This window comes from Monodelphis domestica, chromosome 6 (assembly GCF_027887165.1).
Source record: "Monodelphis domestica isolate mMonDom1 chromosome 6, mMonDom1.pri, whole genome shotgun sequence".
Lineage (NCBI taxonomy): Eukaryota > Metazoa > Chordata > Mammalia > Didelphimorphia > Didelphidae > Monodelphis > Monodelphis domestica.
The window spans coordinates 210,004,825-210,021,251 of record NC_077232.1 but is presented as its reverse complement, the minus strand read 5'-3'; the positions used below and the strand labels follow the sequence as shown (position 1 = coordinate 210,021,251).

The 16,427-nt window shown below is 36.7% G+C and overlaps 1 protein-coding gene across 9 annotated transcripts in view; it reads right to left on the bottom strand.

Moving 5' to 3' along the window:
* Positions 1 to 16,427, bottom strand: part of PALLD (palladin, cytoskeletal associated protein) — a 490,519-nt gene that overhangs the window by 23,922 nt on the left and 450,170 nt on the right. For all 9 annotated transcript variants that reach the window (XM_007496142.3, XM_007496140.3, XM_001365702.4 and 6 more), the window contains 2 exons: positions 15,411 to 15,632; positions 7,912 to 8,061 (listed from right to left, as the gene is read on the bottom strand). In XM_007496142.3, the coding sequence (XP_007496204.1) occupies positions 7,912 to 8,061; positions 15,411 to 15,632 (372 nt within the window). The remainder of the gene's footprint in view (positions 1 to 7,911; positions 8,062 to 15,410; positions 15,633 to 16,427) is intronic.

Here is a 16,427-nt window from a genome sequence, read left to right as displayed (position 1 = left end):
TTTTCCTAAGTGTTTATCTTTTCTATAGGGGAAGCAAACATCACTTCCTACAAGGATGGGGCACCTAATAAATATTCGTTGTGAGCATGACTACATTTAGAGCAAGGTAAAGGATAAAGGGAAAGGGGGGATTTCGGCTTATAGAAGATAAGATTCCTCAAGTTTTCTTTCTACTGAAAATTCTCCATGAAATCTGTCTTCCCATGGCCTCTGCAACAGAAGATTTCTTTCTTTGCCTCTACAACTAGCAGATGGTCTGCTTGGTAGTTGCCAAAGGAGGCAGTGAAAATATTGAAATCAGATGAGCTGTATGTAATATGTAGTGCTCACAATTGGTGATCAGCCCTTCAGTGACTTCTCAGCATCCTTCTGTGCTCTATTTATCTATGTTATGGCAACAGGGACTGATTCATGATGTAAATTTAGTTCTTTATCTAGAGCTAGGCAGTAGTGACTCCAAATTCTTGACTTTTCAAAGGTAACCAAGTAGTATTGGAGAAATGATGCTTTTAGGATAGTCAGACTCTTAAGTATCCAATGTGGGTATGTTTGTGTACATGCATGTACAAACACACACTACACAAAGCATTTAGATTAAGATACTAGCTCTTAAATGGTTGCTACTTTGTGCTCTTACCCTGCTACTACGCATAAATTGATACACAGAAGCTACCAAAAGATCTCTACTTCTTTTCTTTGTGTGAGGGAAGAAAGGCAGCATTCACCTGCCAATGACCCATCCAAACCCTGACCCCCTTCAAACTTTCCCCATGTCTAAATGGAGGACTTTATGAATTGTTACAGTTTGTTAATACTGAGTTTGAGCTTGTCACTGGTTCTTAAACATGTCATCAATATAGATGATTGAAAACATTCTTAAATGTTTTCCTAGACCCCCAATTCTGGAAAAGTCCCAGAACTATGCTTTACTCTACTCCTAACTGTCCTCTTCTTCCCTGTCAACTCCCTTTCCATTCTGGAGAAACTCCTGTCTTGAATCTAGCACTTTCCTGAGTAATGACTGCATCTCCTGGATCACTATTTCAGAAAAAGCCTCAGCTATGTTTTACATTAATGGCTCTCTGTCTTTTCCTCCTTGTCAGATGCCTCGGCCCCATGAGGGAATCCTTTCCCATCTTCCTCTTCCAGTTTTGGATTCATGAACCATAATTAAATCAACTCTGTCACTGTTCTTGAGCGGGTTGTGTTGATCTATTTCCTTACAGCTCTACTTACTAACTTTGTGGACCAAATGATCATGACCTGGCCACCTCTCCCCACTGTGTGGGGTCTCTCCCATTAGAATGGAAGCTCCTTGAAGACAGGCATTGTCTTTGCCTTCATATTTGTATCTCTAGCACTCAGTACAATGCCTGACACATAGTAATTAATGTTTTTTCACTTATTCATTAAAAAAGCACAATACTTCAAAAATTCCATTTTTAAAAGTCAAGGATCCAGGTAACTAGGCATTTTAACATAACAAACAAATAAATTAATTAAAATTTAAAAAGTCAAAGATCATTTGAAATAATCCTCTATACTTTGCATCTCCCTGAGCACTGAGTACTGTAGGTACCTTGTAAGTTTTTGATTAATGAATACACAGAAGGATGAAAACAAAATCTTAGAAGACCTCCAAAACAGAGAATTAAAAGGTCAGATCCTAAAATTTATATTCCCTTATTTTTTCTCTTTAAATGTTTTAGGAATGATTATTGGATACATACAGATATGTTCATACTGGTATTTACAGAACACATTTATAACACATATATAAAACACACATATACACATATAAATACACGTGTCTATATAACACATCATATACTACAAAGAACACATTTATAACAAATATATAAAACACATTATATACCACAAAGCATTATATATATTACAAAACAGTACATAGTATAGATGTGTGTTATATATATAGCATATATGTAAGTATATGTACTTATATTCATAAATATTATTGTCATTTCAGCATATTGGTCTGGCCCAGCCATGAGCACTGAATATTCCTTTCTAGCTATTAGCTTCGTTTTTTTAAATTTAAATTCTATTTTTTACCAGTGACATATAATAACAACTTTCTACACAAGTTTTACCTCAGTTATATGATTCAACTTATCTCTCTCCTTCCCTTCCTTTCCCACTTCCAGTGCTGGGTAGGAGATTTGATTTGGGTTATGCACGTATTTCCCATATTTTTGTGAGGAAACATCTAGTTCCAAAGAAGTAAGGGCTATCCATTTTTTTCTTTCTATTTCATACAAATTAGCCCTAATAATTTTCATCTTTAGTTGCTCCTGATATCCATTAACAAGAATTTCATTAGACATTGTTAAATTTGTCTATTATCTGCCATTACTGAATAGGACTTTCTATAGGAAGGGAAGCAAACTCATGCCATAAATGAACGAGGAAGCCTCTTGATGCAAAAACTAAACATCAACAAGACCACCTTTCTCTAGCAAGCCCAGCTGTGTGTGATTTTTCAATTCCAAGTAAGCCTGTAGAGTTCAATGCTGCACTTCCAGGGCTATGCTAGAATATTTAACTAGACAGCATTTTTGCATTAAATCTCCAGCCTGCAAAAATTATCCAATCCCTTACGAAAGGCCTGTTATTTATGCAAAGTGGAAATAACATTTATATTTCATGGTTTATCAAATTCAATTTGTAGCACTCAAGTCTAGGCAAAAGTTCTCCTCTTGTAAGCGTGATATGCAGCCGGCGGAAGTTATCAACTGCTAGAGAACATTTTCAGAATCCAGGCATGATGCATAGTTACTTAGCAACATGCAAACACAGAACACAACATTCGTGTTTAGATTAAATTGTGTCTTAAAGATAGGATTATGTTCTAAAATTAACTCTCTCTTTGGTTTTCATTTTGATCTTGCTTTTGGTCTCATAGCACACAATCCCTCATTGTTTTCATTGAAATATGCAGCCTACACCAAACAGGATAAACAGGGGTATGTATACATGGTCAGAGCTGCAGGTTTTCTCACAAGTAGAATTTGGACATCATCAACAAGATCCAAAGGGCTACTTATTCCTGAAGATTTATCCAGGTGGAAAAACATCATTGAAAAGGGCTTCTCTTTTTATTGACTATAAAACACCTCTCATTGAACTTCAATATTCTCCTCTTAACCCTAGTCCTCGCCCTGTTTCTCTGGCTGCTTACTGTAATTATTTTCCACTGTTCAGGGAATCTTGGCCGTCTGGGTTTCATTAACCAACTGACTTTTCCACTCCAGCTCTTCTCTCTTTCCCCCCAGTCATTTCACATTATGGCAGGCTGCAGTGTACCATAAAAAGGGGGAAGTCCCCTCCTGCTTTCCATTTCCAACTGCCTCCTCCTTCTCCTTCTTCTTTTTTTTGGTAAACAAAGAAGCAAAATAGAAAATAAAAATCATATAGTTTCCAGGTTCTTCTGCAGCACTTTACAAAAGAAATAACTTCCTGGAAAGTGGAACTCTGCTTAGCAAACTACACAATAACATAAACTATCTTTTGCTCTGGGAATTAAGAGGGCCCGAAGAAAAGTTTAGGAATGGAGCCTATTTTTGATATGGCTCTTCTTAGAGTATTAATGTTATAATCTGCAAAATGAAGAGCATAGCAAATGACTTTAGTCTGACAGATGTGGACCAGGCTGGGATGACAAAATCCTCTGTGGAGGTAGGCCTGTAGCAACAAAGGATAAAGCATGCTGGGGGTTAGACCTGTAATAGATAGATATTGTGACAAGTGATATATGACGTCCTTTGCATGCATGCCTCTTTGACAGACCCCAAAATGGTTTGGCACCTGTCATTTCTAAATACCACTCTGGGTTCTAATGGGTGCTAAATCTCATCCCAATTTCTACTTGGTGACTCATAAAACCAAAATGAGGTTTGGCATGATTCTGGGTGGTTGGCACTACCTGCTAAATGAAGACCTCAAAATTTAAAAAGTGGGGTGGGGGACATAACAGAGTATTGTACTATTTTAAATGCTGCCAATAAGTAAATTTAAAAAAACATTTTGCATGCAAAAGTTAGGGTCTCCTCCCCACCACAATCTTCTTCCCTGTTCTTTGTATCTTGAAATGTTTATGATTTTTGAATTCACAATATAAAAGAAAGATTTTTTTAAAAAGCAGGAATGTTTGCCACTCAGGATTAAGACATACTGGCAAAGCATTGTTGAGAAACTTGAAGAGCATCTGTCCAGGCTGCAGGGGGTATTAAAAAAATAAATCTCCCATGGCAGTTTTAATGTGGGATAAATGTCTCTATCCAGCCAGCTGCACATTATTCCAGGCCTTATTATCCCATGCGAGAATGATCCAGATTTTTTGCTCTTTGGCTTATTTAGCTAGGAAAGGTGAATTCCAATGAGTAGATTATTTTACCACTATCTTCTATCCTTTGGAAACCATTTGGAACCACAAGTGGTTTAGACTATGGCGGCCTCTGGGATTCTAATGACTTCACTTACAATTGTTAGGTCCACACTGGCAATACCATCAGGTATGTTATTTTAATCTTTTTTGGAGAAGTAGGATAGGAATAGTCAGGCTCTTTGCAACCTGATACAAATTAGTCAATAATTCTCCCACTTTTCTTGTCCTTCCTTTCTTCCACTTGGTGGAAAAGTAGGCATCAGGAAAAAACATCAGAGGAGTGACCAGAACCACAGAAGGTTTCCTTAGAACTCAGCAAGGCAGAACTATGGGCCCTGTGATGAAGGTCCAACCATTCTTTAGTACAGCAGAATCACCAGTGCCACAAACCACTCTCCTATAGCCTGTGCTAGTTCTGATATTTGGCCCTTTCTCTTTCTGAAGTTGTTATGGTTATGGAAGCCCACTGCTGCTCCTTAAATCCTTCCCTATGTGGGTGGAAAGGAATTAGGAGAGGAAGCCATAAGTTAAGGGGACCTCATGCAGGCAGTATAATGTTTGGAAATTTTTCTTCTAAGAGTATTTTGTCCTTCTTGACTCATACTCTGGTCATGGTCAGTCTAGAGACTTTCCTATCCCAATTCCATTGATTTCTGCCACCTCAGGGGCTAGTTTCAACTGTAAGTGTGCTTCAGGTAGCACTATATTAACTAGGTTAGGAAATCACAAGATTTAGTGCTAGAAAGGCCAGAGATTCAACTTCCTTATTTTGAAGAGAAGGAATGTGAATCCTTGCAAGAAGAAACAACTTTTCTAAGATATCATAGATTATAAATAGCTGTCAGGATCTGTTTTTCTTAATCTCTCCATGTCTCAGTTTCTTCACCTATAAAATGAAGGAGCTGGAGTAGATGGCCTCTGAGATTCCTTCCAGCTCTACGTCTATGATCTTTCCTTTAAAAATAAAAAAAAACCTTGCATTCAGTACCTGCTCCTGCCCCTTACCCTCCCACTACAACCACATTTTCCTGTTAAGTGGTTTCCCATAGAATCTCAAGATTTTGGAAGTGATCACAGGTGATCCTGTCTATTTCTTACTTGAAACATGAATCCTATCTTTTTTGTTCCACTTACTTAGAAAGCATTCTAACTATTGTTCTTTCTTTGGAAGATCTAATGACATACTTAAAGATTGTAAATTAATTGCACTTTTAAAAAAGATAACTTTTGGTTGACCTTTATGGTAAGGGATACAAACCATACTCATAATTTGCTATTCTGTATTTAAGAAATTGGAAAGCTCTGTTGAAGGGCTCTTGTGGTGAAAAAATTTCATCTAACCAACTTCCAGTAAGCTTCTGCTACTTAAGGTCCTTTAGTTCTTACCATCTGACCTGCTTCTATGCCAGTGATGGTGAACCTATGGCATAGGTGCCAAATATGGCATGCAGAGCACTCTCTGTGAGCATGCAACTGACCTCCCCTGCTCTACTCAAGAGTTAATTACTAGAAAGGCAGAGGGACCTGGGTGGAGCTGCTCCCTTACCCTTTTCCATTGTGCCTGATAATACTTTTTTCCACACACCCTCATCATGCCCAGCAGCCCAATGGGAATGCCCAGGGGGTAAGGTGGCAGAGCTAGAGGGAAGTGGAGCACTTGGACCACTCCCCTCCCCCTCTCTACAGTTGCTGAGGACATTCCTCACTTCACCTGCCCCCTCTATCCAGCAGCCCAATGGGAGTGCTTTCTCTTTCCTTTGTGTGGGGTAAGGAGGGGCATGCACCAGCACTCATTGTTGGGGAGGGGTTTGGTCTCTTGGTCTTGGGTACATGGTCTTTGGAGGTGGGGGGGTTGACACTCCATCTCCAAAAGGTTCACTATCATTGCTCTATGCTTTTGAGATCCCCAAGTATTGCCATTAGTTTTCTGATGAAACTTAATGAGCTCTGACCTGGCAATTCATTGGATTCCTGCTCCCTTTGGAATTCCAGGCTTTTCCAGAAAAACAAAATAGATGAAAACTGAATATTGTACAAAATGTTTCATTGGATGGACAACCCACAGAATTATTTTAATTTTGGATGAGTTCTATATATGGAGAATAATCTGAGTCTAGAAAGGTTGATTTGGATTACATTTTGGAAACTTAAACTGCCCATCTCCTTTATACCAATATTATTCTCCTGGTGATTTAACTGTATATGGCTTCAAATCAAGGAAAACATGATTTTGGAAGAATTAAAATTACACATGACTCAAAGGGAATTGTAAAGAAGTGTTGGGATGTGTAATCAAGCTACAAAAAGATGCCAACATTAATTTCTAAGATGTAATATATAAATAATTTAGAGCATGTCTGGTAAAAAAAAAGGAAGTGAACTGGTAATAATCAACCAAGCAACAAGCAATTATTAAGTATTAATTATATGTGAGGCACTGGAGATATAAACACTGACATAGCCCTTAAATTCATAAGAATGAGAGAAAACCCTACAATGGTACTCCAGAGTTACTAAAAGGAAGGAGATCAGTATAGATACTCTGTAGAGAATAAATGCCAAAACATGGGCAAGAATCACACAGGCCAAGAAGACACAGAGAAGTTGAAAAGAGCATTTGGGTTAGAGTAATAACAATACCTAACGTTTATATAATAGTGTTTTATGGTTTGTGAACCATTTCCCCACATTGTTGACATTAAAACATAAAACTATCTTCTTCGATATCGATTTATTTCCTAGCCTACCACAAAGGATGCAAAACACTGACTGAATCACAAAAACATTTTGAACCTTGCTCAACAACCATAAAAACTTCTATTTCCTGTAACTGCAAGTTAGCTTCTGAGCTGCCACTGTGTCCTAAAGGTCCTCTGTGTCTTACGACCTGACTTGCTTCTATGCCTTTGAGACCCCCAAGCATGGTCATGGATTTTCTGATGAAACTTAATGATCTCTGGGCCTGGCAATTCACCAGATCCTGGCACCCTTAGGAATTCTAGACTTTTTCATACATCCTGAGGCTGAGTTTTCTTTTGTGTTATTTTCCTTATAGTGTAAGCTCTTAGAGAGCAAAGACCTTCTCATGTTCTCCATTTGTATCACAAGTTCTTAGCACATAGTAAATGCTTAATAAATACGTTCATTTATTTATTCATTTAATGTATAATTCAAGGTCTTAATTTGTTATATTTATATTTCTGACACCAGTGCCTATCTAGAGTTATTCCTTCAAAAGCACATCTGATGTGATTAATGAGAAATGATGACTAAAACAAAGAACTATTAATTAAGGCAAGCGTTAAGACACCTTTTCCATTAACTAAAAGGTTCTCTATTCTCTGACAAGGTAGCCTTTGAAAACAAAACAAAACAAAACATAATTTCACAGGAGCCAAAGGATGACTTCATCTTTCAATTAAATAATGCCACTGTCAGAATGAAGACCTTGTAAAAGAATTGTGGACTAGGAGGCCCGATTAGGCTAGAGTCACACTTCTCTTTACCTGGGGATTCGCAGCCAGGATAGTGTAATTTCCATCATCATCTAGGGTGGACGCTGTGGTGTGGAGAGAGCAGGTTCCATCAGGATCTCTTTGAATGCTGTAGTGATCACTCCTTGTAGAAATTTGTTTCCCATCTTTGAACCAATAGATCTGCAAAAGGGAATGATAAATGACTAGAATGTGGATGGGAGAATTTTTTTCTCTCCAACCATTAGTTCAATGGTTTGTGATGAACAAAGAACATTATGATATTGTTTCTTATGTAAAAAATTTCCTTCACTAAAATCCTGCCCTTAGATACTCATTATTTGACTGTAGGTCCAGTAATAAACTATTGGTCTTTTGCTTGAAGAGCAGCCCAGTCCAGTCCAGTTCTGAGCAGTTCATCATTACATGTACTTGGAAGTACTTCACTTAATGTTTCAGTCATAGGAAATACAGAGGACCATCTACTGAGGCATGAAGGGCAGCGATCTGTGTTAGTTGAAGCCTCTATCTATGCCAAACGAAGTAAAAGAAACACACAGAAATAAATATGTGCAAAATACAGTTATAGCAAAAGGTTACTAAACTATAGGGTCAATCTGAGAGAAGACATTAGAGTAATTGAACTTTTCTTGGAAATTATTCCTTCTTTTAAATTGTGATTCATTTTTATTTTTAAATATTTTTCCATGTTTTCATGATTCATTTTTTCCCTCCCCTCTTCTCTCCCCACTCCCAGAGCCTACAAGTAATTCCACTGGGTTATACAAATGCTATCTCTTGATACCTATTTCCATATTATTCATTTTTGGTATAGAGAAATCTTTTAAAGCCTAAACCCCAAATCATGTACTCATATATACACATGATAAGTAATGTAATGTTTTTCTTTTGCATTTCTACTCTCATAGTTCTTTTTCTCGATGTGGTTAGCATTCTTTCCCATAAGTCCTTCAGAAAGTATTCTAGCTTGTTGCATTGATACTAGTAGCAAAGTATTGGATTGTTCCACAATGGTTTACTTTCTGTGTACAGTGTTCTTGGTTCTGCTTATTTCACTCTGCATCAGTTCATTGAGGTTCTCCCAGTTCATATAGAAATCTTCCAGATCATCATTTCTTAAAGCACAGTATTATTTCATCACCGTCATATACCACAATTTGTTCAGCCATTCCCCAATTGAAGGACAACCCTTCATTTTGCCACCACAAAGAGTGCAGCTATGAATATTTTTATACAAGTATTTTTCCTTATTATTTCTTTGAGGTACAAACCTAGTAGTGGTATGGCTGGATCAAAGGGCAGGCATTCTTTTAAAGCCCTTTGTGCATAGTTTCAAATTGTCTTCCAGAATGGTTGGATCAATTCACAACTCCACCAGCAATGCATTAGTGTCCCAATTTTGCCACATCCCCTCCAACATGTATTATTTTCCATTACTGTCCTATTGGCCAATCTGCTAGGTGTGAGGCAGTACCTCAGAGTCATGTGCTTATTGATAGTTTTGATTTCATCCTGTGAAAACTGCCTATTCATGTCCCTTGCCCATTTATCAATTGGGGAATGGCTTGATTTCTTGTACAGTTGACTTAGCTCCTTATAAATTTGAGAAATTAGACCTCTGTCAGAGTTTTGTTATAACATCCCCCCCCCCCAATTTATTGCTTCCATTCTAATTTTGGATGCATTGTTTTTTAAAAGAAACTTAAATTTAACATAATAAAAATTATTCATTTTACATTTTGTAATGTTCTCTATCTCCTGCTTGGTCTTAAATTCCCCCTCCCTCCCATAAATCTGACAGATATACTATTCTATGTTCACCTAATTTGTTTATGATTTCCGTTAAACTGGGATTCTTAATCAAAATTATGTGCCATCTTTAATGGAAGCATAACCTTTATTTCTTATCTAAGTCCAAAACTCATTATCTTTCACATTAAATGCCTCCTCTTTACTTCATCTTCGTCACCTCATCCTGGGATCTCTGTTTTTGGTCACTCACCCTATTTCCTTCCAAAAGAAATCACTTCCCCTCCATCACATACAGACAAAAAAATATAAATGTTTATTCACAAACATACTGTCAGTTTAGTATCCCTCACTGACTTTCGTTTTGGGGTTGTCCTACATGTTTATCTAGTTTATATGAAGTTAATATTGGGACAATCCTGTGTCTGTTTCATTTACTTTTTCACATAGGACACAAATTTTGGAACATGTAAGGTTTGTTTTTAACCTTTTATAAAATCTTAGGCTTAAGTAATCATCAACAAGAAAGCAATTCAAATAGGAAAAAGAAAATTAAAACCTCATAAAACTATGGGTGGGTAGGTGGCGCAGTGGAAAGAATGCCAGGCCTGGAGTCAGGAAGTCTCATCTTCCTGAGGTCAGATCTGGCTTCACACTGTTAACTAGCTGTGGGACCTTGGGTTCAAACATCATCTTTAAATGTTTGAAACCTAAATCTAAATACTTCCTTTTATTTTTTTTGAATGAAGGGACCATCATGATCCTAATCTCTCAAATTTGTAACACTAAAGTCAAAGATGACTAAACTAGAGGGAGTTTAGAGAATAATTTATTATATATTTATGTGATAATTTATTAATAATAATCTAAATTATTCCATAAAATTATATCAATATGATTTATATGTTTTGGAATTTTCATGTGTCATGTAGTATTTATATAACATAATATCATATTTATATGATACATAGCACTTTAAGGTTTGCAAAGCACTTTATATATATGCATATATATGTTATCTTATTTGATTTTCACAGTGATCATATGAAGTAGGTGCTATTGTTATCCACATTTTGTAGAGGGGGAAAATGAGCTTGACTGAAGATTTTTTATTGAAGGAGAGAGCATATGCATTTAGGAATATAAAAATATGGGCACTAGGTGGAGCAGTGAATAGAATGTTGAGCCTGAAGTCAGGAAGACTCATCTTTTTTAGTTCAAATCTGGATTCAGACACTTATTAGTTGTGTGACTCTGGGCAAGTCACTTAACCCCATTAGCCTCAGTTTGGAAAATGAGCTGGAAAAGGAAATCCCAAGAAAATCCCAAATGGGGTCAGAAAGTATTGGATAATACTGAAAAATGACAATAACAAATATAAAAAATATGTATATACAAATATCAATAAAAGATAATTTGTTGGGTTGCTAGATAGGCACTAGCATCTAGAGAATCAAGAAAAGCCTCCTGTGAAAGAAGTGGCAAAGTAGAATATTGGATTTGGAACTGGGAAGATCTGAGTTCAAATCTTGACTTGGACTCTTACTAGCTATATGACTCTGGCCAAGTCATGTAAGTGCTCTTTGCTTCAATTTCCTCATCTGCAAAATGGAGATAATAACAGCATTTAATGCCCAGGGCTGTTGTAAAGCTCACTAAGATAATATATGCAAAACATTTTGCAAACCTTAAAATATTTCTAAATGCTAAATATTATTTTAAATATAATTATTGTTAAGTCATTAATTGAGCTTTGAACTAAAGAAACTAGAGATTTTAAGAGGAAGAGTTTAAGAGGGAGTATGGAGCAGCTTATGCAAAACCATGGAGACCAAGATTAAAGGTGATGTGTGAAAAATAGCACGGAGACCAATTTGGTTGGATCACAGGTTGTTTAATACGGAATAGTATATAATAAGGCTGGAAAGGGAGGTTGAGCCAAGTTGTAAAAAGTGTGAAAATGCCAAATGGAGGCACCTGTACTTCCCTTTTTTGAAGTAATAGTGCACCATTAGAGTTTATTGAATCCTGGGGTGATATGGTTTATGATTTATGGATTATGATTTAGGAATATCATATCACATACCAATTAAAAGATTGTTTTACTTATTTAGGTATTTGGTGATCTCTCAAAATTATTTTAATTTGAATTTATCTGATTATTAGTTATTTTAAATACTCTTCCAGGTACTAAATAATAATTTGTATTTCTTCCTTTTAGAACTATCTATTCATATCCTCTGACAAATAATGAGTCTTAATGAGCATTTTTTTTTAGAAACCCTTATCTTCTATCTTGGAGTCAATAGTGTGTATTGGCGCCAAGGCAGAAGAGCAGTAAGGGCTAGGCAATGGGGGTTAAGTGACTTGCCCAGGGTCACAGAGCTGGGAAGTGTCTGAGGCCAGATTTAAACCTAGGACCTCCTGTCTCTAGGCCTGGTTCTCCATCCACTGAGCCACCCAGTTACCCCCTTAATGAGCATGATTTTATAAACACAATCAGCTATTTCTTAAGTTTCTCCCCCTACCTAAATAAATTACTTTGGAATCAAAGTAGCACAAAGCAATTCAGTACTATGGCCCCAACTTTACTATTAGACTGTGTATTCCTTTTGACTCAGTGAGACCATTACTAGGTCTATATCTTAAAGAGGTCAAACAAAGAGGAAATGGACCAATATATACCAAAATATTTCATCATAGCTCTTCTGAGGTGGCAGAGAATAGAAAATCAAGGGAATACCTATAAATTGGGGGGAAAGGAACAAATAATGGCATATTAATATATGATTATGATAATGGTGTAAGAAATGATGAAGGGGACAATTTCAGAGAAAATCTGCATGAATTCAGACAGAGTAAAGGGAGCAGAACCAAGAGAACTATTTATATTATTAATAGCAACTCTTATGGAAAAGTCTATTGGCAGCAAAACTCTCCTTCCTTCCTTCCTTCCTTCCTTCCTTCCTTCCTTCCTTCCTTCCTTCCTTCTTCCCTTCCTTCCTTCTTCCTTCCTTCTTCCTTTCCTTCTTTCCTTCCTTCCTTCCTTCTTTCCTTCCTTCTTTCTTCCTTTCTTCCTTTCTTCCTTTCTTCCTTTCTTCCTTCCTTTCTTCCTTTCTTCCTTTCTTTCTTTCTTTCTTTCTTTCTTTCTTTCTTTCTTTCTTTCTTTCTTTCTTTCTTTCTTTCTTTCTTTCTTTCTTTCTTTCTTTCTTTCTTTCTTTCTTTCTTTCTTTCTTTCTTTCTTTCTTTCTTTCTTTCTTTCTTTCTTTCTTTCTTTCCTTCTTTCCTGTTTCTGATTCTGGCTATTTTTGGATGTGTTCCACATCTATGATCCACAAACATCCTGAGGTTACTTGACATGTGCTTTGCTTATATTAATTATCTGATTATTTAAAAATATACTTCTCAAAAATGTACCTCCCTTGCTTTTTCATGGAAGTGGGGAATCATGAGTAGGGAACTGTTGGAGAATTCTGGAGGAATGCTCTTTTTTTCACTTTGTTTTTTAAGTTACACACCTTTTGGGGAAAGGAGGAGGGGGCGCTAGATATATTTGAAAATGAAGGTGACGTAAAAACAATAGACAATAATTTCTAGACATGCCTTTTTGGGTAAGTAATCAGAAGTAAAAGATGCCAACAATGAAAGATAGAATTGATTATTCTTTTTTGTGAAAGGAATATATGAAGCAGATTCAAGCTTTACTCTGTATAGCAAATTTCTGGTGAGGGTAATTCCTCTATTAATATAGATCACCAACCATTCTACAACTTAATCTTAAAGATTGAAAAGTTAAGTGAGTTGTCTAGAGTCACACAATTAGTACATCAGGGGTGGGACTTGAATCCCAGCACTGATGCAGATTCATTCTGCATTACTCCATGGTGTTTTTCATACACTGTATAACCGTGTCAGAAAGAATATAACTATCTCTCAGCCTTTCGTTACCAGTGGAAGGCATTAACTATTATAGCATTAACACTGGGATAATTTAATTATTTGTCTTGACCTAGTTTTTTAATGAATGAAGGAGAAAGGTATTAATGAACACAAATAGCATGCACATCTGTCTTAAACTGAGGTGTGCTGGTAAATGTTTAACAACCAAACACTGGGGACAGGAGGAAAAGGTACCCTTATGCCTTTTTAAATTCATTGCCACCATCTTCTCTATTACTTTTTTTAAACCTTTCCTTCCCTCTTAGAATCAATATTATGTATTGGTTCCAAGGCAGAAGAACACTAAGGGCTAGGCAATGGGGGTTAAGTGACTTGCCCAGGGTCACAACATTAGGAAGTATCTGAGGTCACAATTGAACCTTGGACCTCTTGTTTCCAGGCATGGCTCTCAATCTCCTGAGCCACCTACCTTCCCTACACTTTCCATTACTTTCTTAAACCTAGCAACAACAAATCAAGCCCAAATTTGTTCCTTTCATGGTCAAATGCCCAAGGTGTAAATGCTCATCATGAAAATTTAACAATGGTCTTTAGGTGTCCTGTTACTAGAAGGCTCCAGCAAACCACTGCTGAGATACCCAAAGAGAAAGGAAGAACATTATTGAATCAAAGAGATTCTCTCCCAGAAGGAAGCTAATGGCACCCTCTAAGACTTCTAGACCCCAACAACCAACATAAGCTTGTAGGGGCCTAGGCAGGATAAAAGATGGAGTAGAGGTTGTGTGATCATCTGTTTAGGTTCCGGTAGCAATGGATTCAACTTGGTTTTTTCCTCATTTCCTAAAAAGCTAGTGTTGGAGACTAATTGTTAAAGGACTCCTCGATGCTGGTATACAGAGAAATGAAAGACCTCTAGGAGTTTTGTGAAAGAGTTAGATAAATGATTTTTACACTAAATAGCAATACCCTTGTGTTTAGGATCTAATTACATCCTCCAGAGGCCAAATTACCCACAAGAGGTGGTGAATATTTAATGATGACAGTAGAGGGCAGTCTTTTATCCACTTAACATTTAAAAAATCACTTTCTTAACTGAATGGAATATGGTGAGTGAGAACAACTAGACAGGAAAATTCAACTTGTTAGATGGGGATTCTTAACGTTGTTTGTGTCATAGACCTGTTTGAAAGTTTAATGAAGTTATGTGAACCCCTTTTAAATGTACAAAATATAATATACAGAATTACATTGAAAACCAATTATATTGAAATTTTTAAAAAAAAGCTCATGGATTCCAGGTTAAGAACTCTTGCATTAGCAGGCCAAATTTTACCTAAAATATTCCCCCAAATTACTTTCTGTAGAGGAGTAAAAGCCTCCACTTCCATGTTTGAGAGCATGTGCCCATTTTCAAGACCAGTTAACTACAAATTTACATAATCAGGAGAAATGAAAGAAAACTTAAAAAAGAAAGAGTTTGAGAAAAGAAAGTATTTTCTTAAGAATCTCTAGAATACCTGCATCTTCTTTGCCCTCTCTCCATCTACATCATGTATTATCTGTTGGAAAGGAGAGTCCTAATTCTTCACAGTTATGAAGATATTGCTCTGGGGGTGGTTAGGTGGTTCAATAGATTGAGAGGTAGGTCTAGAGATGGGAGCTCCTGGGTTCAAATCTGGTCTCAAACACGTTCTAGATGTGTGACTCTGGTCAAGTCACTTGACCCCCATTGCCTAGTCCTTAGAGCTCTTCTACCTTGGAACCAACACAGTGTAGTGATTCTAAGACAGAAGATCAGGGTTTTAAAGAAAGAAAAAAGAAAAAGAAGATATTGTTCTTAGAAAGCTATTATCCTAGTTCACCTTTGGCTTTGGATTCCCAGCCACTCTGCATGTGAATGTCACTGGCATGCCCTCAAAAATCTTGTAATGTTTCAGCTTCATCTCAAAGTATGGTGCTACTCCATTCTCCATTGGCCCGTCTCCTTGTTGCAATTCATCACCTGAATCATCCAGGGCAGACCGCTCCAGTCTGTACTCTATTTCACTGATGAGTCTTTGCTCACAGCTAGAGACTTTGTACTCCTACAGTAAGTGAAGAGAGATCATGTTAGCATCCAGCAGTTCCTTCCCACGTGCCCAATGTATCTCACAAGCTCTATTGTCCTATTCCATTAGGTATTTAAAAGGTGCTGGGGTTTTTTTACATGTGGAAAAAAATGGTCCCACAAAGATGGAAAACATAATCTGAGCCCAAGAAAAGTTCCTTATAAAACAAAGAACATCTGGAAATGAGTATATATGATATTTCAAATTGTCTTCAAGTCCAATCATCCAAAAAAAATCTATGAAGATTGGTTTCTTTTTATTTTCTTTCTTTCTCTCAGAAAAAAAAAACAAGTATACAACAACAACAAAATCAAGGCCATCTATTTTTGAACAGTTCATAAAAATAAAATCCAACACAAAACTGATTTCTTTCCTTAGGGTGAAAGCAGATTTGGGGTGGTGCATCTCTAGAAGAACAATAATACATATGGTCAACAGCTGTAAGCTTACATAGGACTGTTACCATAAGCATTGATAAGAAAATGGTACCATGTCCTTGTCTGTCACTCATGTCAGTTTCTGCCTTACTGCTCTGCCTCTAACCTTCTCCGCCCCATCTCTGTCATGAACTGTTCTCCATCCTCTTTTTAAAAAAGACTAAAAAGCCAACCAAGGTTTAGATTTAAAAGTGAACTAATTAAAATTAATGGAAGACATTTGTGGGCATCTTATTAACTTGTTAAACTATGTCTTCTCATTCTCTAAATGTGTAGGATAATATTAACAAGGTGATCAATTTAAAAATATTTCTCCAGTTATTAGAAACATGGC